Source organism: Psammomys obesus, unplaced genomic scaffold, assembly GCF_907164565.1.
Source record: "Psammomys obesus unplaced genomic scaffold, mPsaObe1.curated_primary_1811, whole genome shotgun sequence".
Lineage (NCBI taxonomy): Eukaryota > Metazoa > Chordata > Mammalia > Rodentia > Muridae > Psammomys > Psammomys obesus.
In genome coordinates, this window is record NW_026592636.1 from 2,184,689 (window position 1) to 2,212,026 (window position 27,338).

Genomic DNA, 27,338 nt, shown 5'->3' on the forward strand with positions numbered 1-27,338 from the left:
GTGGGGCGGGGTCAAACGACGCAGAAATTAACCGTGTGTGTGAAGGTTACTTACATCGTGCAGAGGGTACGCGGCTGAGTACACGCCATTGGCCAGAAGGCTGGTAATGCCTTAAAAACAGAGGTAGAGGGAAGTTAAGGACCAGCAGGCCTGCTGCCCCGCATCTGGAAGTCAGAGCCATCACAGGGCGTTCCTGCTCACAGGGATGCTGCTCGAAGCCAGACGCACCAGACTACCCAGAGCCCGGTCACCATCCTGGGGGGTTCTTCCCCGGGTAGAAGGCAGCAGGGCGAGTTAGCTATCCACTAGAGATGATTTCAACATGCTTGATTGGCAGGGTTAAGAAGACGCAGAGCACACCCCAAGAGGAAGTTCTGTCCCTGAGGAAGGAGGCAGGAGTAGTCCGGTCACCCCCAAACCTCGGACTCGCCAGCTACCCCCACCGGCCTGAGGGAGAGCCTGCAGATGGAAAGAGAGATGGCCTCCGAGCGGTCAGAGAAGCTGATCATGAGAAGATGGACGGATGGGAAATTGATGGTGTCAGGAAACACACATACAATTTGGAATTAGCTTGTAAGTTGATGGGAGAAGCGGAAGAGGAGGCCCCCGCTCTTACCGTATTTCCCACACTTCCGCCGTTTACTTAGAAGGGCAGAGTCCTTCCTTCTTCCCTCTCCTTGCCCTGTTTACACATTGGCTATTAGTTACACAGAAGGGCCTGGAAGGGTCAAAGCTACATCGTGGGGGAGACAAAGCTGGTGGTGGCAAGGGGCTCACAGTCAAGGACTCAGGGCAGAAGGAAGATGGCTGGGCCCAGAGCCCACACTGGCATAGGAGAAATAAAAATCTACAACCTGTCCATTGGCGCAGATGCTGTGCCTGGCTCTGGAACCTGCTGCTGAAGAGGGGAGAGAAACTGGACCCTAGGCTGGCCTCTTGTGGGTCAACTTTTCTCAGCTGACTCTATGCAACACAGCTCATTAACATTTGAAAAATAACCTAAACAAGGCTCATCTCCATGGACATGACCTGGAATAGCCAGAGGCCCTGAGGGACACTTAGGGATCAAAACCACAGGTAGCCGGAGAACATGGCTGAAGCCACGCTCACAAGTGCAAAGTTCACCTCACGTCAAGAGTGAGGCCTGTGGAGCTGGATCCTGGCCTGTGGCCTCCTCACAGGTGCAACCAGGGTGAATCTCCTCAGGGCCCTTGCTTGGACTCACCAAGCCCTTTCTTCAAGCCTCTGTCTTCGCCTGAGAGGCTTACCCTGACTATGACTCCTAACTACTTGAGCTTTCTCAGCCCCCTGTCTGTGAGGCTGCATTCTAGTTTCTCTGTTTCCTTACCCTAGAACATAAGTACTTAAGGGGGGCCCTGGACAGACAGGGGCCGGCAGGAGCCCGTCACTGCTTGATAGAGGGTAAGTGACTTTATAGGTTAGCAGAGCTCCAGGCCAGCTGCCAACCAACATGAAGTGGGGATTCAAAGGCACCCTGATCTCTCTCTTCCACCCACAGGTGAGTGAACGAGAGAAGCAAAAATCTGGGTAGGAACCAACCCAGCCTCTACCTCAGGGTTGAGCTAGAACAGGGGTCGGCTCCAGTCCAGCCATGGTTCTACAGACCTTTACAGAAGTCACATTTCTATGGATGGGACCTGATAGTGCCCGGACTGGAGTCATGTACCCTTTCTACTTCTGGTGGCCTTGTCATAGCTGTGCTCTGACAGTGGTAACCTGAACAAGCCCTTGAGTTTGCTTTCTCCTCCTGCTCCACTCACCCAGAGTGCAAGACATGCTCATTCTGGAGGTCCCCACTGTCTGAAGAGACCAGGCCAATGGGGACAGAACTCCTGGGTTCCTGGCTGGGGCCCCAACTCCCAATGAATCAAGATATGGGCTTAGACATTTCAGAGTGTCACTGTGGCTACCTTTGGGCCATAGCAGTCAGGCCACTTGCAGTTCCTAAACGCTGGCAGAACCCTTCCTGTGGCATGACCTGTCTCAGCCAGCTCACACAAGGGCTTGGCCGCTGCCCTTCTTGGACTGCTATTTCCAATGGCCAGAACTGGGCTGTGGTCCCCAAGAGACACCCTTGTTATTCCTTCCTGATGAACTTATAATCAAAGATGGGTTGGGAGCCTTGTCTGTTTCTTTTCCATGGTTTAGGGTCTCTCTGCAGGACCCTGACCTTATACCCTCAAACACCTTCAGCCAAGGGAAGAGCCCTTCAGCATGTAAAACGCCTAGCTATAAACCCACTGGGAACAGGACCCTGGCACGGCTTTTCTGCTAGTTTCCCATCCCTCTCTCCTGAACCAACATAGGCTTAAATCAAATCTCTTTGAGGAAGCCCCAAGCCAGGCGACCACCTCCCACTGAGAGGAAGGACAGCCACCGAGAAACTCTCGCTGACCTCAGGTCCACAGAGTGTCCTTACCCATGCTGTACTTGGCCTTCGTGCAAGTCGTTCTCTTCAGGATTTCATAGACCTAGTGCACAGGGAGGGACAAGAAGGGGAGCCGTTACTCTGCTGCTCTGCCAGGCAAAGGCTCAAAGTCACAGGGTACCAGGAGGGCCCTGGGCTTGGGACACCAGCAGGTGACGCCCAGGGGTTAGTCAAGTAGGGGTCATCCTTCACCTCCTGGCGCAGGACTAGCCTCACAAGGTGCCAGTCATGTGCATGGATGCCTTCCTAAGGGAGTGGGGGACACTGTCTCGGTGCCCTGCAGCTGCTCACTGCCCCCCTTTGTGGAGACAAGAGCAGGAGCAGAGAGCCCTCTGCACACGTCTCTGTAAGGGTTAGAAGCCCAGAAGAGGGCAAGATCCATGTGTGGGCATGGATCTCCAGCTCCTACCACCCTGGGCACCAGGAAAGAAGCCCCCAGGAAGAGATCCCATCCCTCTTCACATATCTTTGACTAATAAGATTATTTTTTTGCTTGGTGGTCTCGGGACCCCTGGCTGAAGAGTTTTGTTTGCCTTGGGCTGAGTTAGGAGATTTCATACAAATTGCACAGTGCTCCCTCCTCCCCTCTCATGCCCCAATTTAACTCTTTAAAAAATGAGCTTGGAATAACAGCCATGGCCTAATTAGTTTTATTTTATTTTTGAGACAGGGTCTCATGTCGCCCAGGCTGGCCCCAAACATATTGTCAAGGATAACTTCAATCTTCTTATCTTCCTGCCTTTGCTTCCTAAGTTCTGGGATTACAGGCCTGCACCTCCACCCCTGGTTTATGTGGCCCTGGGGATCGAACCCGGGGCCTCCTGTGACCTAGGCGAGCACTCTCCCAAATGAGCCACAGACCCTAGCTCTGTCCATGGGCTATGTGATGAGGATTTCTGAGCACACTGATTTCCCTCACAACCCTTTGCTGGGTTCACTCAGGCAAGACCAGTGTCCCTCCACTGGCCCCTAGGCTGGCAACATCTGTCTCTACAGTCCTTGTCTCCTCTGTCGGCAGCCCCAGCCTCTCGCTGCCCCCCCTCTTGCTCTTAATTCCCACCTGCAGCCTCTGTAAGGAGCACTTGTCCCTACAGCTCTAAGTGGTCCCAGAGTCACCTTCACAGGTCTATCTCCATCTGTGCTGTCATCCCGCTTTCCCTTCACCAGCTGCCCTGGGACTGATGCTCTCAACACATCTCTTCTCCTTCCAGGAGAAAGCATACTGCAGGCACTTAATAGATCCCTGCTCTCCAGGACTCTCGGTGGTACCCTCTACGTCTGTTAACTCATCATGATCTTCTGCTCATTCCACAACCACCTCTTCCTTTCCACTCATACAGTCATGACAACCACCATGGCCCCATACCCATCTACCTCTACCATGCGACCCCACATCTATCCATCACCAAGGACCTCACGTCCAACCCCTTCCAGCACCACGTGACCCTACATTCATCCTCCTCCACCATGTGACCCCCCATCCATGCCTCTTCACTACCATGTGACCCCACATCCATCCATCACTACCAATGGACCCCACACCCGCCTGCATCCACCCCATGTGACTCGACATCCATCCACCTCAACTACCATGTGATTCCACATCCATCTGCCTCCATCATGTGACCCCACATCCATCCCATCTACCTTTACCACCACATGACACACATCCATCCATCTGCACATGTGACCCCCCCCCACATGCTTTTACCTACTCCCCACAGTTGACCCCTGGGAGTGAACATAGCTTACATAAAAACCTTGCCCAGCAACCTTTTATGGCTCCCCACTGCCTAGAGGTCCACCGTCCGAGATCCCAGTGAGCACAATGGGCCCTTGTGTCTTGGAACCTGCTGGTCTCTGACTCCAAACAGCTTGCACATGGGGCCACCCCAATGTCAGGAGAGACATGGCCAGTCTGGAGGGAGAGAATGCCACACCCGGGTCTAAACCAGGAGACTTGACTATCCCTGCACACATCTGTGAATCGGCAGATGCCTTTGGAGCACAGAGGTGGTCTACACACAGGCTTCCAGGGTCTCTTGGAGGCAGTGTCCCTCCTTCCTTCCTCCAGTGGGAAACAGAGTCATGGCTCTCTATGTCTGCTGTCCCCAGAGTCATGGCTCTCTGGCTCAATGGAAACAGTAACGTTCACCCAGTGGAACCTCAGACTGAGGTTCCTCACAGCTAGTCACCAGGAAGGGTGTCAGCATTGCTCACAGCCCCTTCTGCTTGTCACTTCCCAGCAGGAGAAGTGTGTTTGCAAATGTTCTTCTGGCGGCATCTGACACCCTGGAAATTGCGCAAAGCTGAGGTCGGTGCACGCACACTAAAGCATGGGCACACAGCTCTTACAGTGACCTGGAAGAGACACTGTGTGCATCACACCAGCGGTTCTCCTGAGAAGCAGATGTCTGAGAGGCTGTCTCTCAGACATGCCAGCCCCAGCTCCTTTCGGAGGCCAAGAGGGGGTATGGCTGCCCCTCAAACACACCAGTCCCAATGCCACCAGAGGCCATGTCTTTGCTCAAGTTCCTTGCTGCCTGTCTCATGAAGTCTAATTGTAAAAACGAATCAAACGGCTCGGCAGGTAAGGGCTCTTGCTGCCAAGTTTGACAATCTGAGTTCAATGCCCAGAGGAGAGAAACAACTCCCTTGGGTGGTCCCCTGACCTCTACACATGAACTATGGTACCCGTGCCTCACCACCCCCAATAAGGAAGTCAATGAACACCACCAGTGATAGCAGGACCACTTGGTGCCTCTGGGACTGCCCTGATGGGGGATGCTGCCTTCTCTGCCCTGACTGGGGACAAACCAGCATCAGTCCTGTTCTGACACAGGTTTGGGAACTCTCTTGCAGGCACAGGTAAGGGAAGAGGCAGCAGAGGGAAGCACCTGCCTGCCCTGGGTCTGAGGCTTTCTCACCAACAGGACTCATGTGTCAGACACACGTACGCACGCACGCACGCAGGGTGGCAGCTCCAAGATGAATTCCCTGCACCAGGCATATGCACTGCCTCCCCTCAGCCCTGTGTGACCCAGCCAGGCTGGATGCTCTAAGCGGGAGAAGAGAACAGAGAAGGCCTTAACTACCCCATGAATTTCTTATTTAGATAGAAATTGGGTCCTGTGCCACGCACAGTCCCAGCTTGGCTGGCAGTCAAACTGGCAGCTGAAGGATAAACACTAGGCCAGTGCCCTGACTAGGGCAGGGTGGCCTGCATGTTCAGATTGCAACCTAGGCTGGCTGCACTGGCAAAGGCCTTGGGATAGTCTCCTAATACATGTGCCTGGGCTGCCTGGCTTGCTCCAACATCCTCAGCCAAGTCTTGCAGGCTCTACCAGGACAGAGTGACAAGGGGGCTCTGCAGGCTTAGCTGGAGCTTGTCCTGGAGGTCCCCTCCCCCAGCTTCCTGCAGCTTAGCTCTTTCTCACGCTCCTCCTCCAAAAGGAGCAGCCAGGGCCTCCCTCCCCTGGGCCACCCACTGCCCTCCTGATTCATTATTCTAATTATTTTTGTCACAGGCAATTAGAGCCAGCTTCCACCCCGAGGAGTTTCAGAGAAATGAAATGATCACCGGGGTCCCCCAGGGCACCCTCTGATGAGGCAATTCCAGGACGCCTACTCACTATTGTGCTCCGGGTTTTGCTGTCAAAAAAGGAGTCTTTGTCGGTCAGGTCGAATCTGTAGGAACAGAAGGAGACAAGGAGATTGCTGGAGGCCTTAGGGGGCTCCAAGCCTGGGGATTCGTCCTTTCTCCAATAACAGTGACCATGAGGGGCCTAACTCTCCTCATAGCAGGTACATGTCCCCCTGTCCCTGGGCATGGGGTTAGTGGTTCTTATCAGCCATATGTGGAAGGCTCTGAGACCTCTCATTGCTGAGAAGGGAACTGAGGGTACCCTCCAGCTCTGACTTTTTTGTTTTGTTTTGCTTTAGACAGTCCCATGTAGCCCAGGCTGGCCTCCAACTAGCCATGGAGCTGAGGATAGCCTTGAATGCCTCATCCTCCTGCCTCCACCTCTTTCGTACTGGAGTGGCAGGCATGTGTGGCTCGGCCAAGCCTTGCTTTGATCATAGCCCTGGAAGGTAGTCTCTTAAGCCCCTCTTTCAGTGGCAAGGACAGGGTCATCCCTCCACATGATGGTTTCAGCTTTGAGGATGCTCTCCCTGGAAAGCGTTCAGGTGTCCTGAGCCTTACAGAGATTGCCTGAGGTTTCTGGGGCACAAAGAACAGCTTTAAAGTCACCATCCTCTGGGGTGCTTAGTGGAGCAGCAGAGCGTGGAAATGAACTGGGTTTGGATAATGGGTGTGGCCCTTTCATGCCCCTGAGCTGGCAGGGGTAGCTGGGCAGCATGTCCAGTCTGCCAAAGAGTGGTCAGTGTGGTCAGGGCAGCACATGGCTCCCCCACAGCCACCACTGTCTTTGCAGAGCAGAGGCCTCTTGTGGCTGCATGCTCCTTGCCCCCCCCCCACCACCCCTGAGGCCAAAGCACCCAAAAGCTGCTTGCCCCTGGGCCTTGCCATGCAAACTACCTGAGTTCCTGGTACCCAAGCCTTCTCTCCCATTTCTGCCAGCAAGGCCAGGCCCGTGGAGGCCTTGCAACTGCTGTTGCCCAGCCAGGTGGCTATGCACCACTGCCCCCTGGGAACAGGGAGGATGGAGGGTCCATGACAGGCTCAGCACTGCCAGGCAACGCACTGCAGTTGCGGATCCCCAGGGCCTTTGGGACTCCCTGGAGGGAGGCTTCTTGCTCACTCAATCGCCGCCTTACCAGCTGCTCCACTCGGGATGCTGATAATTTTGTGACCAAGAACCAGTGCTCAGAGAGACAACGCTAACCTAGACCTCTGCTCTAGGCAGGGCCTAGGTCGTTTTCCCTAAACATTAGTAATCCAGGCAAGTCTCAGTGATCCCTCTTTCCCCTGTGACTAAGGGCACTCAGAAGTTGCTTTCTGGGCTGGAGACATGGCTCAGAGGTTAAGAGCACTGTCTGCTCTTCCAGAGGTCCTGAGTTCAATTCCCAGCAACCACATGGTGGCTCATAACCACCTAAAATGAGATATGGTGCCCTCTTCTGGCGTGCAGGCAGAATACTGTATAAATAATAAATCTTAAAAAGAAGAAGAGGAAGAAGAAGAGGAGGAGGAGGAGGAATAAGATGCTTCTTCAGCCTCTTCTGGGCTCAGCAGCTACACAGCACTTCTAAGAACATGTTCCCCTGTTTTCGGGGGTGTGCGGGGGCTTGTGGGGGATGGGGAGTCAGCCTAGACTTCTCACTCACAGGTGCTGCTTCTCCCGGGAGAAGGGGTAGGACAGCCTCTTTGTGGTCTGCGGCCTGTGCTCAGCCACCTTGGGCTGGATGGGGTCTGTGATCTTCTGTAGTACTGAGTTGATGGTTTTCAGGAGGCCCCTGGTCTCACTGATGTGGTACACCTGTGGGAAGAGCAGGCAGGACGTGAGCCACTCTACCGAACCCCAGTTCTCATGATGATTGGTTAATCTTGTCACCTGGATGGGATTTCGAATCACCATGGAAATGAAGCCCTGGGCGTGTCTATGAGGAAGTGGGTTAGCTGAGGTGGAAAACACACACTGAATGGCATCATCCCATGGCCTGGGGGCCCCAAATGAGCAAAGAAGAGAAAGCGAACTGAGCATCAGCCCGTTTGCTCTCTCTGCTTCTTGATTGTGTATGCAGCTGTCTCACACTCCTGCCTCCCTGCCGTCCACACAGGGATAAGGCTGTGTAGCTCCACAAACCGAGAGGCAAATAAATCCTTTGGTTATTAAGTTGCTTTTGTCAGGGCACTGTGTAATGTGACTAACTCGGAGTGCTTATTCTCAGAGGGTCAGGAAAACATAGTCCTTCCTGGAAGCAGAACACCTGGGAGCACAGCACCCAGACAGCCAGTGTGCCCCCCCCCCGCCCCGCATACACTGTTTCAGGCGTACCCAAAGAGCTCAGCATGTTAGGAGAGTTGGGCCAAGAGCTCAGTTATAACACATTCTAGAAAACATTCGCCCCAAATGTCTCTTCTGTTTCCAAAGTTGTAATCCAGGCGGCTTCGGTGGATCTGAGAAGCTGGCCTGCAGTCCTCCCTTCCACCCACACACATAAGTATGGACTCCAAGCCCAGCTTCCCTGGCAGGCTGCTCTTCAGCCATAAAGTTTTCAGAGATTAAAAGGAAAAATCCCAGCAAGCTTGAAAATGTAATTAAATTGAATCTGATAAATTATTCGAGACCCCACAAGCATCAAAGAAGCAGGGCCTCAAGCTGGACTATATTTGTTCTGGTTAAATTCCTGGAGCAGAGAGGACAGCTTGTCTGCCCGGACCTTCTCTTGGTGTCCTGGTGGGGTATGGTTTTAGGTTTCTTTCTTTCTTTTTTTAAGATTTTTATAGCTGGGCGTGGTAGCATGTGCTTTCAATCCCAGCCCTTGGGAGGCAGAGGCAGGCGGATCTCTGTGAGTCCGAGGCCAGCCTGGTCTACAAAGCAAGCTCCAGGACAGCCAAGGCTACACACAGAGACCTGTCTCAAAAAAAAAAAAAATTGTTTGCATGTGTGTGTGTGTGTGCCTCTCCCCTCTCTTCTCCCACTCTCTCTTTCCCTCCCTCCCTCTGTATGTGTGTGTGTGTTTACATATTTGTAAACACAAATATGTACAGGTACCTTCAAAGACCAGAAGAGTGTGCTGGATTCCCTAGAGCTGACATTACAGGCAGTCATGAGATCATGAGATCCTCTAAAGGCTAACTGGGTAGGGTCAGACACTTCCCAGTGGACAGAACTGTCTCCTTGTGTCCTCTGTCCTTCTTGCCCTTTTCCAGGTGATCAGGGCTTTGCCGTGAAGATTCTGCCTTCAGGTGTCCCCTACCAAGACCAGCGTGTAACATAAACGTTCCCACCAACCTTCTTTGTGGGCATCTTCAGTTTCAAAAACTCAGCCTCCCTGCAGAGCACGTGCCAGGGCGCGTGGATCTTCACAAACCCGACACCATGGATTTTGGTCTAGAGAGAGAAAACGGGCTATCGGTCAGGGTGCTTGGCAGCTGGAAATCCTGTCGGCCTTGGTAACCAGCTGATGACTGATGAGGTGCGGCTGCCTTTGCCTGGCGCCATGCCAGCACCCAGCATGGCTATGGACCTTCCTTACATATTAGCACTTTATGCAACAATCCAGGGGTTGCCAGGCCACAGCCAGGAGAGATCTTAGGGGTATAAAAGAGTTGGGAAGTTTTCAGGGGTTAAGTGAGAGCTCTCTACCCCCCACCCCCCAAGCCTGGTAACAGCAGAGGACCATTCATGATTCCAGGCCCTGGGCCTCCCAGAGCTCACTGAACAGGTACTCCTGTGGGGGTCATGCAGTCCTCTGTGCCTGCTTGTAGCACAACTCCAGTCTCCTTGTGTATCTATGACCATTATCCTTAAGGTGCTAATGGCCTGACATGGGACACCAAGAGTTCAAGTCCAGTGCTGTTTTGACTTGGGACAAGTGTGATGGTTAGTTTTGTCAGTTCGACACTATTACATCATGCTGGCCTGTAGACATGTTTCCATGATAGACTGTGTTGATGAGTTGGGAGACCTGCCCACTGTGGGCGTCGACATTCCCTAGGCATGAAAGCCTAGGCTGCATAAGAATAGGAAAAGTGAGCTAAGTATAAGCACACACGTATTACTAACTGCTCTTGACTGTAGATGTTATGTAACCAGTTGCTTCAGCCTCTGTTGCCCTGACTTGCCTGCAATGGATATAAACCCATTTCCCGGTAAGCCTTTGTGAGGGTATTTTATCGCCATAAGCCAGGCTTCTCTGTTGAGTGACAGGAGGGAACCCACAGGCTACTAACTGGCAGCCAAGTTAGTGGCTTCGTAAGACGTTGCTACCACCAGCCGGAAAAGAAAAGCAGGATTGCCTGTTTCCGTACAGAAGGGACAGTTAAGCTTGTGGGGAAGCCCCTTTAACCTTCCATCTCTTGGCTAGCAGGGTCCACCCAATTCACACCCAAGCTGTGCTTCCCCAAAGGCAGAGGTGCTACACCCACCCCCTGGTTCTCTGTAGACACCTATCCCTTGGGAAAGGCTCTTTATCAAGGGACAGGTGTCTACGGAGTCACACAAACATTCAGGACATTGACTAGATCTTTCACAAGACCTCTCATTGGGAGCCTGGAGCTCTGCCTGAGGCTCTACAGGGTCTACAGTTCCGAGACCTTAAGGAGCTTGTCATGGGGTACAGAACGGCCAGTGTGGCTTGCCCACCACAGGACCACAGGTGGAGTGAGTGGTCCAGCTCACAGGTATGCTGCAGGCTGCTGGGCTGCAAGAACAACTAGGTCAGTGTCATCTGAGGATGACCTATAAGAGAAAACATTCTGGGATGCCAGAGCAGGATTCTTTCTGAGGCTATTCTGTTATCCTGGGCTACATAGTGAGTTTCAACCAAACAACCAATCAGTCAACCAGATTAACCAATCATCTGAAGTGGGGAAGTAAACATACTTGTCCAGAGCTAAAGCCACAAAATTGGTGCCTCTGGCACCTGCCAGCTCTCACCTGGCAGAAATGATGGAGAGGTGGCAAAGCTGCCTGACTGCTTGCCTGGCATGTGTGAGGCCTTGGGTTCAAGCTCCAGGACCCCATAAACTGAGTGGAATGCTATAGGTCTGTAATCTCAACACTCCAGAGGTGGAGGCAGGAGATCAGAAGTTCAAGGTCATCCTCAGCCTCATGGGGAATGTAAGGATAGCCTGGGCTACTTGAGATTCTGTCACACACAAGCAAGATAGTTCAGGCCAGAGCTGGAGGATAGAGGGCTTTGGCCACAGGCTTGGTCTGACTCTGTGAAGAGACACATCACACCAGGATAGAGAAGGCATTCCAGAGTCTTGGGGCAGAATGCTCTGGTCTGTCTGCTTGGGAGGGATGGGCTTGGGAGGACAGGGTCAGAATCCTGCTCAGACTGAAAAGTCTATGGCTAGTGTCTTAACCTCTCAGGACCCTACTCCCTCACCTATAAAGCAGGCGATATGAGGTCTGGTTTGAATTCAGACATGGCTCTGGTGCCTTTAGCAATGGAGCCTCAGCCTTCGGCCTGCAGGCAAAGTCAATACAAGGGACTGAAAGCGCTAAATACAGCTTCAGCCTGGCTCTGAGGCAGGTGAGGCTGTGCCTGCTTTAGCCAGCCCCATTACATACTTCCCAAGCCCTGGTGACTCACATGCTGATGTCGTGGGACATCTCTGAGTCAGGGGAGGTGGCTGTTGTGGTCCACGAGTGGTAGAGGCCAGTTATGACCACGTGTGGTAGAGGCTAGTTTTCCCACTACAGACCCGGTTTGATGTCTGTGTAGTGTTCACCCGCACGCAAAGGCCTAAAATATTCTTTGCAGTCCCAGAGTCCCTGGGAAAGTGGACCCTGCTGACGTGAGCGCTCGGGTCTCTCCCAAGGAAACATCTGGTTGGTGAATGGGGTCATGGGACCCATTTAGCAAAAACACACTAAGATGTTTAAAAAACGTGGTACCCAGCCTGACCACAGCACGCCCACAGTAGGAGGAGCCTGGGGCATGGCCAGGTCCCTTCAGCCTCAGCTTTGACATTTGAGACCACAAACTCATGGGCATAAGGCAGTCAAGGCACAACCTAGCTAGGCCCCAGGGATCTGTGAAGGCATAGGTCCTCAAGAAGCCCCCATCCAGATGGGATAGGTTTAGGTCCTAACATAATCTGATGGGTTAGGTCAAGCCACTTAGCTCCATTTAGAGCGCATTCGAGGAGTTACAGGCTTCTGTCTTGACCCCCAGATGAAAAGACTGTGAATTCACTAGAATTGGTTTTAGAACCTTCTTTACAGAAGAAGCCAGGTGTGGTGGCTCATTCCTGTCATCCTAGCATCTGAGAGTCTGAAGCAGAAGGATTACTGTGAGTTCAAGAGGTATCCATCCCATGATGCTAACCTGGGCTACATACTGATTTCCAGGCCAGCCTGGGCTGCAATGTAAATCTGTCTTAAAAACAACCAATGGAAGAAAGAAAAAAAGAAAGAAAGAAAACTAAACTAGAACTTTGACCAGGCAGGTCGCACAAATCTGTGACCCCAGAAAGGCAGGAGAGACAGGAGTTCAAAGCCAGCTTCAACAAGAGAGCAAGGTCAAAGCTAGTCACGAGAGTCCATCTCAAAAAAAGAAGGAAAGAAAAAGGGGCTGGGGAACAGAGACATGGAGGTCCGCTGAAGGGTTCCTATGGCTGAGGGCATCAAATCACCACCTCATCCCTGTGCACCAGTCGGACAAAGTAAGAGAGAATTACACCTACCACCTGCCTGATGCCCTGATTCCCACCTGCCTTTCCTCGCTGGCAATGGCTGCCTGGACAGATGTGAGCTTGAGACAGATGTGTGCCCATTCTATGGCTGACCACACAGGGCACAGAGTTATTCCTACTTTCTCTCAGACCTCCAGGTCTGCCTCAGTGTACCCACATGGGTGATGAGGGGCTGTAGACACTTGATCCAGATGTTTGAGCAGCAGGTGTGGCATGGGAACTCAATCTGGCACTCATTTGTCACGCTCGCTCTTCCACCCACACAACTCTCAGAGGGTGAGGCATGGCACTTAGGGCTGGGATATGTTGTCACTAGTGTAGGGCCTGGGCGGGGAAGCATTGCCCGCTAACTGGCACGTTCACAGTGTGAGGGAGACCTGGAGTCCTTGGCAAGGGTGGGTATGAGAACAGGGGTGCCCATCTACCCTTAGGGGAATGTCCTCTTGACTCTATCCTCAGATTTAAGCCTTGGGCACTGGGGAGCCATGGACTGGGTCTCAGTGGGTGGACCAGGCTCACTGATCCACCTTTGTCCTTTGCCAAAAAAATATGGCAGGGACAGGCCCTGGATGTGTTTCTCTCCAGTCGTGGGCCTGAAGCCTGCTGGATGGCAGAGAAATCAGCAGGTAGATCAAGTCACACCTCTGCTGACATTGAAGGTGGAGCTTCCCCCCTGAGGCAACCCTCCATAAAAAACAAAAAGAAAATGCTGGCTAGAATTAGAAAAAAAAAAAATATCAATGCACTGCCTTCAAGGATCTGCACGGCTGGAACCAGGGCGGGTGTGCCGCGAGTCAAGCCATGAGGGCAAACGCAGATCCAGAGAAGACACAAGAACCACCTCTTCAGTGGTGGCATCTCCCCTATGGTACTGAGCAGGCCTGACCTGAACTAGCTTTGATGGCCACCTGGCCATGATGGGAAGTCACAGGCTAGAGATCCTTCCGTGGTCCCCTTTTATGAGCCCTGCAAAGGAACAGTTATCTTCTGACCCAAGGGCAGTAGGTTGGTGTCTGCTGGAAAGCTTGAGCGTGCAGGAGGATTTACACCCTGGGAATGGGCAGACACTACCAAACAACCCACACCCCCACGAGCATGCTTGCTACTCTGAGTTTCCCTGAAGAGCATGGAGAAGGGAATTGACGATGAGAAGAGAGAGGGGGGGAATAAAGAGGAGTAAAAATACCTGTGGACGTGGAATGGCTTCACCTGTGACTGTGACCTTGGGGGCTGTCCACCCAAGCCTTGGGAATGCTACAAGGTTTCAGGATGTCCTCGGTGGGCACAGAGACAGCAAAGCCCACTGGGTTTAAACAACCCAGGGACACGGCCAGGGAGAACAACCGAGTGACAAGAGACAGAAGCCAGTGCTCTTGGCTGGAGAGAGTGAGCTCATTAGATGGATGACAGGCAGGTCAGCACCGCTCACCTCAATTAAAGACATAAACTTCAAGACAGGAAGGGCCGTGTAGGACAGGAAACTATTAAAAAGTAACACAGCCAACTTGGGAATGAACCAAGCAGAACTTCTAGACAGTAATAGACTCATACTGAGAACTACAATCCTGACACGGTGTTGGCAAACAGAGCCCCCAAAGAAAACAGGATTAAAGGACGGGTGTGAGCTGTGGGTATCTGAGAGGGCTTGGGGACATTTGCTTACTTCCATGGGGTGCTGATGGGCCGTGGCCTACCTCAAACTTTCCAACTAACTACTGTTGGCATAGTTCCTGGCAGACCCCTGAAGGCCTGACCACAGAGAGGGCCTCAGGTGGCAGCCACGGTGAAACAGAGTTCACCTGAAGCCACCTGCCTCCCACAGCCCAGAGTCGGGTGGGAAGGGCTGTGAGACTGTCAGAAAAGTCCTTACAAGCAGGCTGGAGGACCTGCATTTGATCCTTGGAACCCACATTTTGGAGCATGGTAGCCTGACCATTTGTAATCCCACTGCTGGGGAGTCAGAGGCAGTTGGATCCCTGGGGGTTGACCAGAGGGTCTAACCTAATCAGCTAGCCAATGAGAGATCCTGTGTCAAAGAACAAGGAAAATAGCATCTGAGGAATGACAATTAAAGTTGTCTGGCCTTCATACACATGCGTGCACACATACATGATGCTGTGCGCACACATGAGCGTGCACACACACACACACACACACACACACACACACACATACACACACTCACACACACACACACCCAGAATTCATAGCCAAAGAAGCACATTTCTGCAGCATGAAGTAGGCTAGAGGGACAACAGTCCATGTTGCTTTGAGCCTCAGGGTAGCCCCATGGGGCACAGGCCTTCAGGGACCAAAGAAAGCAGTGTGTGGTAGTAGAACTGGGACTTAATGACTCTGTAACCTGGGCCCCAGCATCACAGCAAGAAAAAGGACAGTTCTCCTTTGGGGGAGTCTGTGGGGAAAGTGCTGCATATATTAGGGTAGACAACTCAAAGCCAGGGGTGGTTGGCTTTCTAGACAGCTCAATGCCGTGGGGCCCAGGGTTAGGATCAGAAGTGAGTTGGACTGACCTGTCTTCCCATGCTTGCCAGGAAACCCATAAGGGTGGGGTGTGGGCAGCCTGCTTCTAGGCCTATGGATCCCATGAATTGGTTTCTGCTTTTCTGGTTTTGATGGGGTAGGAGGAGACAGGAGACCCTAACAGCCTCCTCTCATGAAAGAGCCTAGACCTGCAAACCTCCACTGTCCCCCACCCAGTGCTGGGCTCCAGATCTGCCTATAACCACTGGAGGGGCAGGAAGGGGACACTCCTGCCCCTACTCATCTCCTGGAATCATGGCTGCCCTGCCTTCCACTTTTCCTATTCACCTTTCAGAGGGTGGGAGGCAATGCCCACAGGCAAAGAGACCCTTCTTTATCCTTATCTTCATGGATTTAAGTTCTGAGTCTGCCTGGTGGTGACAGGGTCAGGCTGCCGTTGCCACCTTGAACCTGGGAGCTGTGAGGAGCACATCTTATCTTGTGCCAGGTACAACATTCCTCTCCTAACCCGCCCACACCCTTGAGCAAGGTCACTGTCACCCCCACTGAACAGATGGGCAAACTGAGGCCTAGAAAGGGGATGCCTCTTGATCCAAGAAATGGCTAGTTCTAACTCCATCCCCCACTTGAGAGGCTGTGCTGTCCTTCCCTGCCCCCCCCAGGCTCTGTGTCCCCTAGCTTGGCATGAATGCAGTGGCATGAGATCAAACAGGCGCTGGTGGGGTTTTGAGTCCATAGACTTAGGGGAATCTGCCAAAGCCAGGGTCAAGTACAATGTCAGGGCAGTGAGGCCCTGGCCACCCCCAGTAGACACAGCCAGGGCTTAAGCCTGTGGTGTTCTTAGCAATGACCCCAAAGACATAAATAACACCCAGCAGGCTTTAAGGCTCCGCTTCAAAAATGCTAATGGATTTTCTTGGAGGAAAACACATTGGTCACAAATTTCTCTTGTCTCTTTAATGGGAACCCTGGAAGCTGATCTCACAGGGAGGGAGGTGGGGTATGTGTGTGTGTGAGAGAAAGAGGACTGAGGGGGAGAGGGAGGTAGGGGAGGAGGAAGAGGGAGAGAAGGGGATGGGGGAGGGAGAGAGTGAGGCAGAGAGAAGGGTAAACAAAGAGGGAGCTAGGAAAGAACAGAGAGAGGGAGAGAAAGAGGAAAGAGGAAAAAGAAAAAGGAAAGGAAAAAGAGACGGAGAGAGACAAGAGGTAAGAGCAAGCAAGATATAGGCACAGAGAGGAAGAGAAAGGGTCCTTAAGACCTCTACCTCAAGACAAGGCTCTCTTGCCATTCTCCACCACGAAGTTCATCCAGGTGTCCCTGACTCATCAAGGGCAGAAGGTGGGGCAAAGCTTCGGTCCTGCACAACCACCCAGGGTCTCTTTGTGAGGCATCTTGGATTTCTCTGGGTGGAAGGCTATCACTCTACAGGCTCTGCAGTCAGACTGCACCACCACGCTGGTGACTGAACAGTGGTGAGGAGGATGCAGCAGGGAGACAAGTTCTCCCAGGGGACAGCACAGGGCCCCAGGACCCCGAGCCAGAGCCTGTGTTGGCAGAAGCCTGTGGGTGTACAGAATACATTTGACCCCACAGGGAGTCAGGCCAGCCCAAGGCAGACCTGTACCATGCTAGGCCATCAGGCCACTCTGCTGTGAGCACCACATTTCTACCACAGGCACTGAAGCTTCTGCTGGCTCCACTTGCCACCCTGCCTTGTCTCCACCTCATTCATGAGGTGGGTCTACCACACTTCGTTCCCCCAGCAGCTGCTGGGGTGCCACTGCCCAAGATTTGCAGGTGTGTCCTTATTTGGAAAGAGGGTCTTTGCAGATGTAAGCAGGCTTCGATAAAGCCAAAACGGGATACAGTGGGCCCCAAGTGACTGAAGTGTGGCGACGGGACTCATGAGCTGCAACAGAGGAGGCCTGAGTACAGCTCTGCCCCACATCTTGATTTCCGGCCTGTGGCTTCCAGCATGCAGAAGGTATAATCTGCGCTGTCTCAAGCCACCCGCCCATCTGTGCTCACTTGTCACCTGGTGGTTAAGAGCTGCTCTCTGTCCACCAGCAGTGTCACAGGCCACATGTCGTTCCTGATACCTCAGGACAGTGAGCTGGCCTCAGTGAGAAAGCAAGCATATCAGGCTCTGGTCTGCATGGCGCTCCAGGCCACTGCTCCCAGTCCAGTCCCACCAGACATATTCAAGAAGCCAATTTGAAACAGCCCCAGGATGTTGGTTAGCATTGTGTCTTTAATCCCAGCATGAGGAGGCAGAAGCAGAGGCTCTCTGGGAGTTTGAAACCAGCCTACTCTTCTAGAACAGCAGGGCTAGAGTGAGATACCCCCTCCTTCCCTCAGAGTGAGAGAGAGAGAGAGAGAGAGAGAGAGAGAGAGAGAGAGAGGAGAGAGGAGAAAGGAGGGGGAGAGGAAAGAGAGAGAGATTTATCCAATGTGGTAATCTGTGCCATTTTGGGGGGCACAGATTATGACCCTAACTTTGGTAACACCACAAGCAGTGTGAGCATACACCTGCTCATCAGCTCCCCACAGGAAGCTGGGCTGGCTACCTCTGCAGTGCTGCCTCACGGCCAGTGACAGCTCAAGAGGCTGGTGTCAGGCACAGGACACCGCATCTCTTTCAAGGTCATCATTCATCTCCCCATCCAGCCTTGGAAATGGGGTTCCCTCGGCTGGTGATGATTCAGGGCCCCAGGCACCTTCAGCAAAAACATCACAGGGACAGACAGTTTTAGTTTCCAGGACTCGAGGGTAACCCATCAGCCAGGCAGAGGCCAGGGGTGCAGTTAAAGGTCAGATGCCATGGGGCTCAGGTGAGGAGACCAGCTTTAATGGCATAAGTAATAGTATAGGGTGTGAGAGGGCACAGAGTATTGGAGTACCTACTAGTAAGGATCTGAGGTGTCCTACCCACAGAAGACATCTAAACCTGAAATTTCGCTTCACATTGAGTAAAGTGTGCAATTGGGGGATCCTGGTATAGGCGTTCTCATTCCAAAATCTGCCAGCTCTCAGGTTCCCTGTAATCTGAGCACACACTCAGGCTGCCTCATTAGCTCTTCGCCCCCAAACAAGCCTGCCATTTCTGGGCTGGCTGTGCCTGCTAATCTCAGCAGCCAGAGCCCACTCACACCTCGGCTTGCCATGTGCCCAAACAGCCCATCCAGACCCAGTGTCTGCTCCACCCCGGGGGACCGTGAGCAGCAGCTGCTAACTGTGGCCCTGCCAGCCCTGTAGTCCTGCAGCTTCCAGCAGGCTGGTGGGACCAGGGGATGACTTCAGGGCTCGGCAGGGAGGCCGATCAGTGTTGTTGCCTGGGAAGCTCCGACTGGAACCTGGAAGGACTCAGGCCCAGTGCACAGAAACTGGGTGTGGCGGTGCGCAGCTGTAACCCTGGCACAGACGGGACTGTGGATCCGGAGGCTTTGCTGGCTTGCCAGTCTAGCTGCAGTGACAAGCTCAGGTTCAGAGACAAACCCTGTTCCCCACAACAGTGGGAGGTTAGGGGGTTGGGAGACAGTTCAGTGCATAAATCCCTTTCTGTGTGAGTGTAAGGACCTGGGTTCAAATCCCCAGAACCCTTGTAAAGGCGGGCACAGTATTATGCATCTGTAACCCCAGCACTCTTACGGCCGGAAAGGAGCAGAGACGTGAGAGAGCCTGAGCTATGCAGGATAGTGGCGGACAACAGAGGCTCCACCTCAAACAGGTGGAAGATCAGGACCAACACCTGAGGCTGACCTCTGAACTACACGCATGCACACATGTGCACACACACACACACACACACACACACACTCACAAACACCAGAAAACTTGGGCTGTGTCCTCTGCTTGTGCCCATCATGGTTGTATCCACACTCCTCCCTTTTTCTTTTTGTGCCAGGGACTGATCCCAGCTCTCAGACACACCCAGCAAGTTCTCTACAGTCCCATATTTCATTTTTCACTTTTTAATTTTATTCTAAATCGTGTGTGTGTCTTTGCCTACATGTATGTCTGTGCACCTCGTATGTGCAGGAGCCTTTGGAGGCCAGAAGAGGGAGTCATAGCCCCTGAAACTGTAGTTACAGATGGTTGTGAGCTGCCATGTGGATCCTCTGCAAGAGCAGCCAGGGCTCCCAACCATCTGAGTCATTCCCGGCACCTCATATTTTGGTTTTTAAAAGGGTCAAACCAACTGCTGCAAAGCCTTATTCAGCTCTACAGCCAAGTTATTTGTGAAATTTGGGGTCACTTAGGGGCAACACTAGATCCTTTTTTTTTTTTTTTTTTTTACAAGAGTCACTAAACCCTTCATGTTTGATTTTCATTGCAAAGAAGAGGGAGAGAAGCCATCGCATACTAAAATCTTTTTCTTCCTTCCATCTTCCCTCTCTTCCAACTTTCCCCTCTCTCTTCCCCCTCCTCCATTTTGTGTTGGGTTTGTAGCCCAGGCTGCTCTCAGTTTCCCCGCTCTCTTGCATCTGAGCCTCTCTCGGGTGTTGAGGCTCAGGTGTGCACGCTCACACCTGGCTTGGACCTAACAGGAAACCCAGCCAACAGCCATGTGTTCCCTGCCCAACGCTGCGTGAAGGCTGCTGCTGTCCCCATTTTCCAGATGGAAGAACCAAGGCCTTCAGTTCAGAAAGGCTAGGTCAGAGGCTGAGGTCTGACAGGCCAGTATGAGTCACCTCACGTCAGAGAGTCCACACCTGGGAGTTTCAGATTGTTCCAGGGAAGAACCTCCAGATACACAGAGGAACAGGCAAGAGACACAGCTATGGAGGACAGCTCGCACACTGGACGCCTCAGCTGGGGAGAGAACTGCAACTTTTAAAGACCCTCTCCTTCCTCCAGGAATACAGTGACCTGCACAATAAGCTCTGCATGGCAGCAAGTTATCCCCAAAGCCCCAGGGTGGCCTGAGTGAACAAGGAGAAAGCCAGGCACAGCCCTGCCCAAAGGGACAGAAATCACAGAGGCTCGGCAACACCAACGTTCTGGCTGCCAGCCTTACAGTCGAGGAAGCTCTGAGTCCTTGTCAGCCTCAAGCTTTTGCTGCCTGATCCCTCAACTTCCCCGAGCACCCTGGGAACTGCCACAGGAAACAAGCAGGGAGGGTCTGCCGGGGGATACCAACCCCTGAGACTGGGTCACACTGGACGATATCCTCAGGGAGTGTGTGCAGGCAAACATGCTCGTGTGTGTGTGTGTGTGTGTGTGTGTGTGTGTGTGTGTGTGTGTGTGTGTGTGTGTGTGTTCAGCTGTCATTCCTCAGGCAGTATCTACCCCCAGCTCTGGGATTACAAGTATGTCCACCATGCCTGGCTTTTTACATGGGTTTGGTCGGGGTCCAAACTGTGTCCTCGGTGCTTACAAGGCAAGCCCCTTAGCAACTGAGCTCTCTCTCCAGCCCCACCTTTTAAGTTTTAAGTGGCTATGTAGCCCAGGCTGGCCTTGAACTCTCAATCCTCCTGCTAGTCTCCTGAGAACTGGGACTAGACTTGGCCACTCACTTGCAGAGCAGGGGCCTTTCCCCACATGCTCATGCCTACTGAGAGGGTAAGATGTCAACCAGGAAGCACACAGCAATTGGCTGAGTGGTTGAAAGCAGCAATAATTTGAGCCACTGTCTTCTGCCGCACAGCCAGCAGTCCTAAGAGACAGTGGATTCCTTTGTTCTTTCCAGAAACTTCTCTTAGCACAGCTTTTAGACTTCCTGAACACGGTGTTACAGAGATGTGGGGTTCAGAGCAGGGACCACAAGAACCTACAGACCCATCCAGTCTCTTCTTCACAGGTTGAGAAACTGAGGCTCGGAGAGGGGCTGAGGACATCCAGGAGACACCCTCAGAACAGCTCCACAGCCTGCTCCTCTGACCCAACAAATCTTCCCATGCCGGGCACTGGCTGAGCAGAGGCAGGAAATGCTCTGACCTCAAGGTCACAGTAACTGGCCAGCCCTGCCCCAGGCAGATGCGGTTGCTGGAGAAGGAGGCTGGCTCAGGACTTCCCAGAGTGGTTTAGAAGCCATTTCTAGCCCGCTATGGCCACAAGAGCTGAGCTAAAGGCGGCCCTGCCCTCACTGCCTTCTGCAAACAGACCTGTGCTGCCCATGTCCATCTGGTGTCCCCTGTCACCATGAAGCCACACTCACGTCCTCATCACGCTCCAGCTCCAGGCCTGCCTCCAACAGGTTGCCCTCGTATTCCTCCCGTCTGAAGCGCTTGTCATCTTCATGGTAATCCATGGGGGCTTCGGGTGAGCCCGAATCCACGGGGCTCCCCTTTCCAGGAAGGGGTTGGTCCTGCCTGACACTGCGGGCCCCCAGGGCCATGTCATTGTGAAGTCCCCTCCTGGCCAGAGTCCTGCTCCCTGAGGCTCTCTTGTGATGGTACACCAGGATGTAGTCCACCTTGCGTTTCCCGTCTCTGAAGTATAGGCCATACTTGCATTCAGCATCAGGGTCCACGGACAGAGAGTTGAGCAGCTGTGAGGAGAGACAGAGAGATGTGTTCAGTTGTGGAGTGGTTCTCGAGGGGCCTTCTGGTAACATGCTTCAAGCTGGGTACTACGCTCATCCATTCGCTCGCTCGCTCGCTCATCAGACATGCTGGGCCTCACAGCCCTGCTTGCTGCAGGCAGAGCCTAACAAATGTCTGCTATGAAATGTTTATGAACACCTGCAAAACTACACTTTCTCCTCACTAAAGTCACCACCGTGCACAGGCTCTACGCAAACACCCCAGCGCATTAGTTATTTTTCCTTTTCATGTGTGTGCATACATTCCTGAACTTGCACATATGTGCAGGGGTTATAAGACAACAAGAGTCTTCCTTGGTTTCATTTATTTATTTATTTAAGATTTATTTTTATGTGTATGAGTGTTTGCCTGCAGGCATGTATGCGTACCGTGAGTGTGCAGTCCCCATGGAGGCCAGAAGAGGGTGTTAGATACCCTCAAATGGGCTACAGATGGCTGTGATCCTTCGGGTGAATGCTGGGAACAGAACCCACAAGGCTTTTGATCACTGAGCTATCTCTCCAGCCATCTCCCCTGTCTTTTTTGAGACAAGGTCTCTCCCTGAGCCTAGAGCTCTCCCATTAGGATTGTTGACCAGTGAGGCCACCATCCCTTTTATCCATCCCTGCCCGGTGCTGGGATTACAGGTACGCCATCGTGCCCAGCTTTTAAATGTAGGTGCTGATAATCCAAGCTCAGGTACTTGTGCTTGTGAGGCAAGCCACCCCCCGCCCCACAGCACCATATTACGTGAGACTTGAACATCTGCGGGTTTCAGTATCTGAAGGATCTGGAACCACTACCATGCCAGAGGACAGCCACTCCTATAAATGGCCACCGTGAGCCAGACCCAGTCCAACAGGCTAAAATACATAGAGATGGAATGGCCTTCTTGGGGCCCACACTCTAGAAGGAGGGAGGCCTTTGTCACCCCTGAGGATGCTAAGTCATGCTTGGTCGCTAATAGGACCTCCTGGTCTTTGGATGGTAAGGTCCTGTCTGACTCCTGGCAAAAAAATCTGCTGTAAAAGCCACAAAGCTAAAGTCCCAGGAAAGAGGTGGTACATGTGCATAGGGCAGAGCCCGAGGCAGGGCAGAACCGAGTTTAGTATCTGCAGGCACAATGTCACCCTCTGGCAGCCAGAAGCCAGGAAGCATGATGATGGCTTCAGGGCCACCGGCTAGCTGGGTGATCAGAGTCCAAATGTGTGAAAGCCCTTGTTTACTCAGACTGGATCCTCCAGAAACACCCAGTCCCCGAGTTGGGCTCTAGCATGGAGGAAGGAGGACTGAGATCCAGGCATTACCCATTCCAGGACACTGGTTGAGAAGCAGCCTAGGACCGCCAGCTGTCCCCAGAACTGGCTTCAGCCCAGCATGAACACCTGCGCCTGGCAGTTTCTTTCTCAGAGTTTAGCTGCCACGTAGAGAGGCCACCCTTCCCCTGTGCCAGCTCTTGGTCCTGAGCAAAGTGGTAGGGAGGACGTCACCACCTAGGCCCTCCCTGGTGGCATGCAAGTCCCAACACAATGTACACGTCTCTTTCTGCACCACAGCCACCATGCCTCCTCCTGGAACCCTTACCACACTGAAAGATCCTAAGCTGGGTGAGGATCTAACCCTCCCCTCTACACTGGGCACAGCCCTGGCCTCAGTTTCCCCTGCATAGTACTGAAAGACATGTCTTTCCCGGTACTAGCCTGCTGGGTTCTGCTCCCTTCTCTGGACACCTGCTATGATAGACCCAGTCACAGGATTTTCCACTTTCTCCATATCCCCTCTATCCCCCTAACCTATTCTATTCCATCCTGTCTATGCCAGAGGCTCAAGCGCCACCAATACCCAGGGGCCTGGCCTTGAGCTGACCTTTACCTTGACACATCAGCTGCCAGGAAGCCACTGCCCACCTTTCCCAGTACGGCCACCCAGAGCTAGGATGTCCCTAGCTATTAGATGACTATGAGGAGCTATGTATTTCCTCATATATAGTAGGACCACACCCTCCTCTGAGACACAGGAGGCTATGAAGGGGAACAAGGGAGAGGGGAGGCAGAGTGGAGCTGTGTCCAGTCCAGAGTAATGGAGGGAGGGGAGAGGGACTCTTGAGCAGGGTCAGGGGGTCATGGCCTTTCACCTCAGCATCCTTACCCTAGGACCACATCTCTTGGAGACAGCAGGGTCTGTGGTACACCCAGCTCCCACAGGCTGCAGGAGACTGGAAAGGTTCCACCTTCTTCCTCCATGTTGACTGGGGTTTCATCCAGGACTCTATGGGGCCCTGGACAGTGTGGATATTCCACTCAAAGTGCTCCTAAGGGGTTTCTGTCCTATTTTCTGTGAGTGACGCCATGTGGGTGTCTATAGGTCAGAGACAACCCCATGTCTGTGTGGTCTCAAGAGGGCTCAGGAGGGCTGCGTTTTGTTATTGGTTTTTTTGTTTTGGTTTGGTTTGATTCTTTTGAGGCAAGGTCTGGGACTTGTTATATAGCCAAGGATGACCTTAAACTTCAGATTTTCCTGCCTCTGCCTTTCTGGCGAAGCTGTTGGGGCATGTGCACCCATACCCTGTTTCAGGCAGAGCAGGGGCTAGCACTTAGGGATTCCTATATGCCTAGACACTGAGCCACAGCCCCAGACCAGGGCTATGACACTCTGGAATGTCACTGCAGGAGTGACACTCTGGCCCAGTAAAGAGCTAAAGTTGTGGGAATCTGAACATCTGTCCTCAGGCACCAAGGTGAGTATGTCTCCATAGAGGGACAGAGGCTTCATGTCAGGGGCAGGCATGGGACTGTGCCTAGCCTTGGATCCTGTCCACATACCCAGGGCACTTCTGTCCTCACCTTCACAGAAATGGTGACATTCTTTCTAAGAATGGGGCAGCCTGTCTTCAAATGTCCCACACATGGAGGGGGCACTGTTGCTAGGTCCACCCGGGCTGGAAGAAACTGAGGTTGCTACATGGGAGAGAGGAGAGGGTACATGTGTCCGGTTTGATGCCCTGAGTACCAAATCCCCACCCATTACCCCAGAATCCCAGCCCTGACTCAGTCCTGAAGGATGCGACCAGGAGTGTGCCTCCATCCTGCCATGGAGGTCCTGAGACAGCAGGCAGTTTGGAAAGCAAAGGCTGGGGGGCAGGGGGGGAGAGGTCTGGAGACAGCAGTGGCTTTTTGCAGGCCCTGAAGTTGGCCAGGCCAGGTCCAGGCCTGGGAACACTGGAAGGGCAGTAGGGCCGCCCCCTGCCAGGAGGATTAGCCAGGTTGACTAGGGTTCTGGCTGAGCAGAAGCAGGCTCAGAACATGCTGGGCCAGGTGCCTGGGGGGCATGCCTGTCACCCTGGCTCTATCCCGGGGGCTAAGCGTAGGTTCTTCTCAGAATCCCAGGAAGGGCAAGGAAGTGCAAAGTCACAGGGTGCTGGCTGCTAGCGGAGCCTTGAAGGGGAAGATGAACCAGGCCCCAACCAAGAACCCTGGAAGACCAGGAGCCCCTGTGCCATGCTGGGCAGTGTAGCCATGCTGAGCCAAGATGGGCATATACTGGGGGGTCAGGATGGGGTGGACACACCTGCTTCTGCTGGCATCCTGATCACCCCGGAGGCTGAGAAGTACCAACATTATTTCTAAACACAGTCCTGGGACCCTACCAGGCTTGGCAGGGGGCCTTCTAATTCCTTCAGCTAGGACCTTCCACATCTCTGCCCTTCCCCCTCCAACCTGCCTACATTCACAACTGTCCTCTTCTCTCTCCCTCTCTTCATCCTTCATTAGTTCCTTCAAACCGCTTTTCATTTTTTCTGTTTGTTTGTTTTGTTTTTTTGTTTTGTTTTGTTTTGTTTTTTGTCTAGGATCCAAGTTGCCATGCTGGTCTCCTGTGGACCACCTTCCAAGAAGTTCTAACTCTCCTTAGCATGAGCCCCTAAGGCTAGACAGGCACTGCCCTAATACACCTGCACCCAGAGCCAGAACAATGGCTACCATTGAAGAAGATGGACAGCCAAGACTTAGAGAAAAGGACAGTCAGAGCCTTCCAGTGAGACATACAGGGAAATTACCCCAGGACGCCACTCAGGATTCTGCAAGGTGGGGCAGGGGTCCGGTTCGACGTGAGCAACTGCATCTGTCTGCTTGGCCCTATTAGGCCTCCCACAGGGGTTTGCCAGTCCTAGGGGAAGGCACGGGGGGGGGTGTTGGGTGGACTGCCTCTGGAACATGGCTCCACCTCCCTGAGACCGTGTCCGTAAGCAGGACACATTTAGCAGGACTTCACTGGCAGTGCTGTCAGAGAATTCAGGGTGCTCACCATAAGGTACCTACCACAGGCCCCAGCGGGCTGTGTGTCGCTGGGAGCTCACTCTCACTGGGAGCTCAGTGCATGAAGGGGGGGACAGAGAGTGTGGGGGTGTCCTTAAAACTCTTGGCCTAAGAATGAGGACCTGGATTCGGATTCCCAGCACTCACGTAAAAGCCTGGGTGCAGCATGCACACAACCACAGTACTGGGGAGGCAGAGACAGGCTCACTGGCCAGTCAGTCTATCAGAACTGGCAAGTTCCGGGTTCAACGAGAGACTCTGTCTCAAAAAGCAAGGCGGTGAGAGAGAAGACAGCCAATACCAGCCTCCACAGAATAGGTGTGCACGCGTGCGTATACACACACACACACGTACACACATACACACATGTACACACACACGCATACACACATATACACCACACAGACCACATTCACATGCCACACATATACACAGGGAAGGGGAAAAAGAAACCTTACTGTCAGAGGGGACCATAAGGAAGAGGTGGCAAGGAGTCAGATTCAGATTTTTTAAACTGACAAGGCGGGACTGGGTAGCAGGAGGTAGTACCACACTGGTGTGGCCATCCCCGGGGGTAGGTAGGTGGGAGGGTGGCCCTTGGGGACTTGTCCTGTTATACTGGGAAAACTGTCTGTGTAGGCATTGGCTTTATAAAGTGTGTGTGTGTGGCAGGGTGTGTGTGTGGGGGAGCCATCTTTCTTCAGTGTTAGTGGGTAGCAACTTCTAGACAGGCAATGTGAACTCCCTGCCTACTGTTCTCTGTACCAGCCTGGGACCCCCAGCGTCCACAGGACTGTTCTGAGATGGGCCTGGGAGATGGGGGGGAAGACACAGTAAGTCCCCAGGAAGCTGCAGAGGCACCAGGTGAGTCCTCCTGTCCCTTCCCTATACAGAACAGGACAAAAAGGCCACTGTGTAAACTGCAGCAGGACGGATGTGGGTTGGACTTTATGTGTAACTTCCAAATTTTCTCATTGTCTGCGGTTAAGAAGGGGTACCTGGGTGGAAGACAAGGGGTTTCTTAGTGCTCTCTTAATGGTAGGTTGTGGGATGAGTGTGTGCCTTCACGTACAAATGAACATCAAAAGCTTGTATCTAGGTACTGCTATGCTCCATGGCTGTAGAGAATGGGAGGGACACTTGCAGGGGTCGAATGTGATGGGGTTCTCTCCTGGTGTCTGGGGGAAGTGCTCCCAGAAAGGGCTTCCTCGGG

General features: G+C 53.0%; 1 protein-coding gene across 4 annotated transcripts in view; it reads right to left on the reverse strand.

Annotated features, from left to right (window-relative positions):
- Ano1 (anoctamin 1) overlaps positions 1-27,338 on the reverse strand; it is a 92,447-nt gene that overhangs the window by 61,630 nt on the left and 3,479 nt on the right. For 2 of the 4 annotated variants that reach the window (XM_055614719.1, XM_055614718.1), the window contains exons 2-8: positions 21,446-21,778; positions 9,370-9,468; positions 7,739-7,890; positions 6,082-6,136; positions 2,441-2,492; positions 617-682; positions 55-110 (exon numbers count right to left, since the gene is read on the reverse strand). In XM_055614719.1, the coding sequence (XP_055470694.1) occupies positions 55-110; positions 617-682; positions 2,441-2,492; positions 6,082-6,136; positions 7,739-7,890; positions 9,370-9,468; positions 21,446-21,778 (813 nt within the window). The remainder of the gene's footprint in view (positions 1-54; positions 111-616; positions 683-2,440; positions 2,493-6,081; positions 6,137-7,738; positions 7,891-9,369; positions 9,469-21,445; positions 21,779-27,338) is intronic. The other 2 variants (XM_055614721.1, XM_055614720.1) reach the window with 1 other exon arrangement.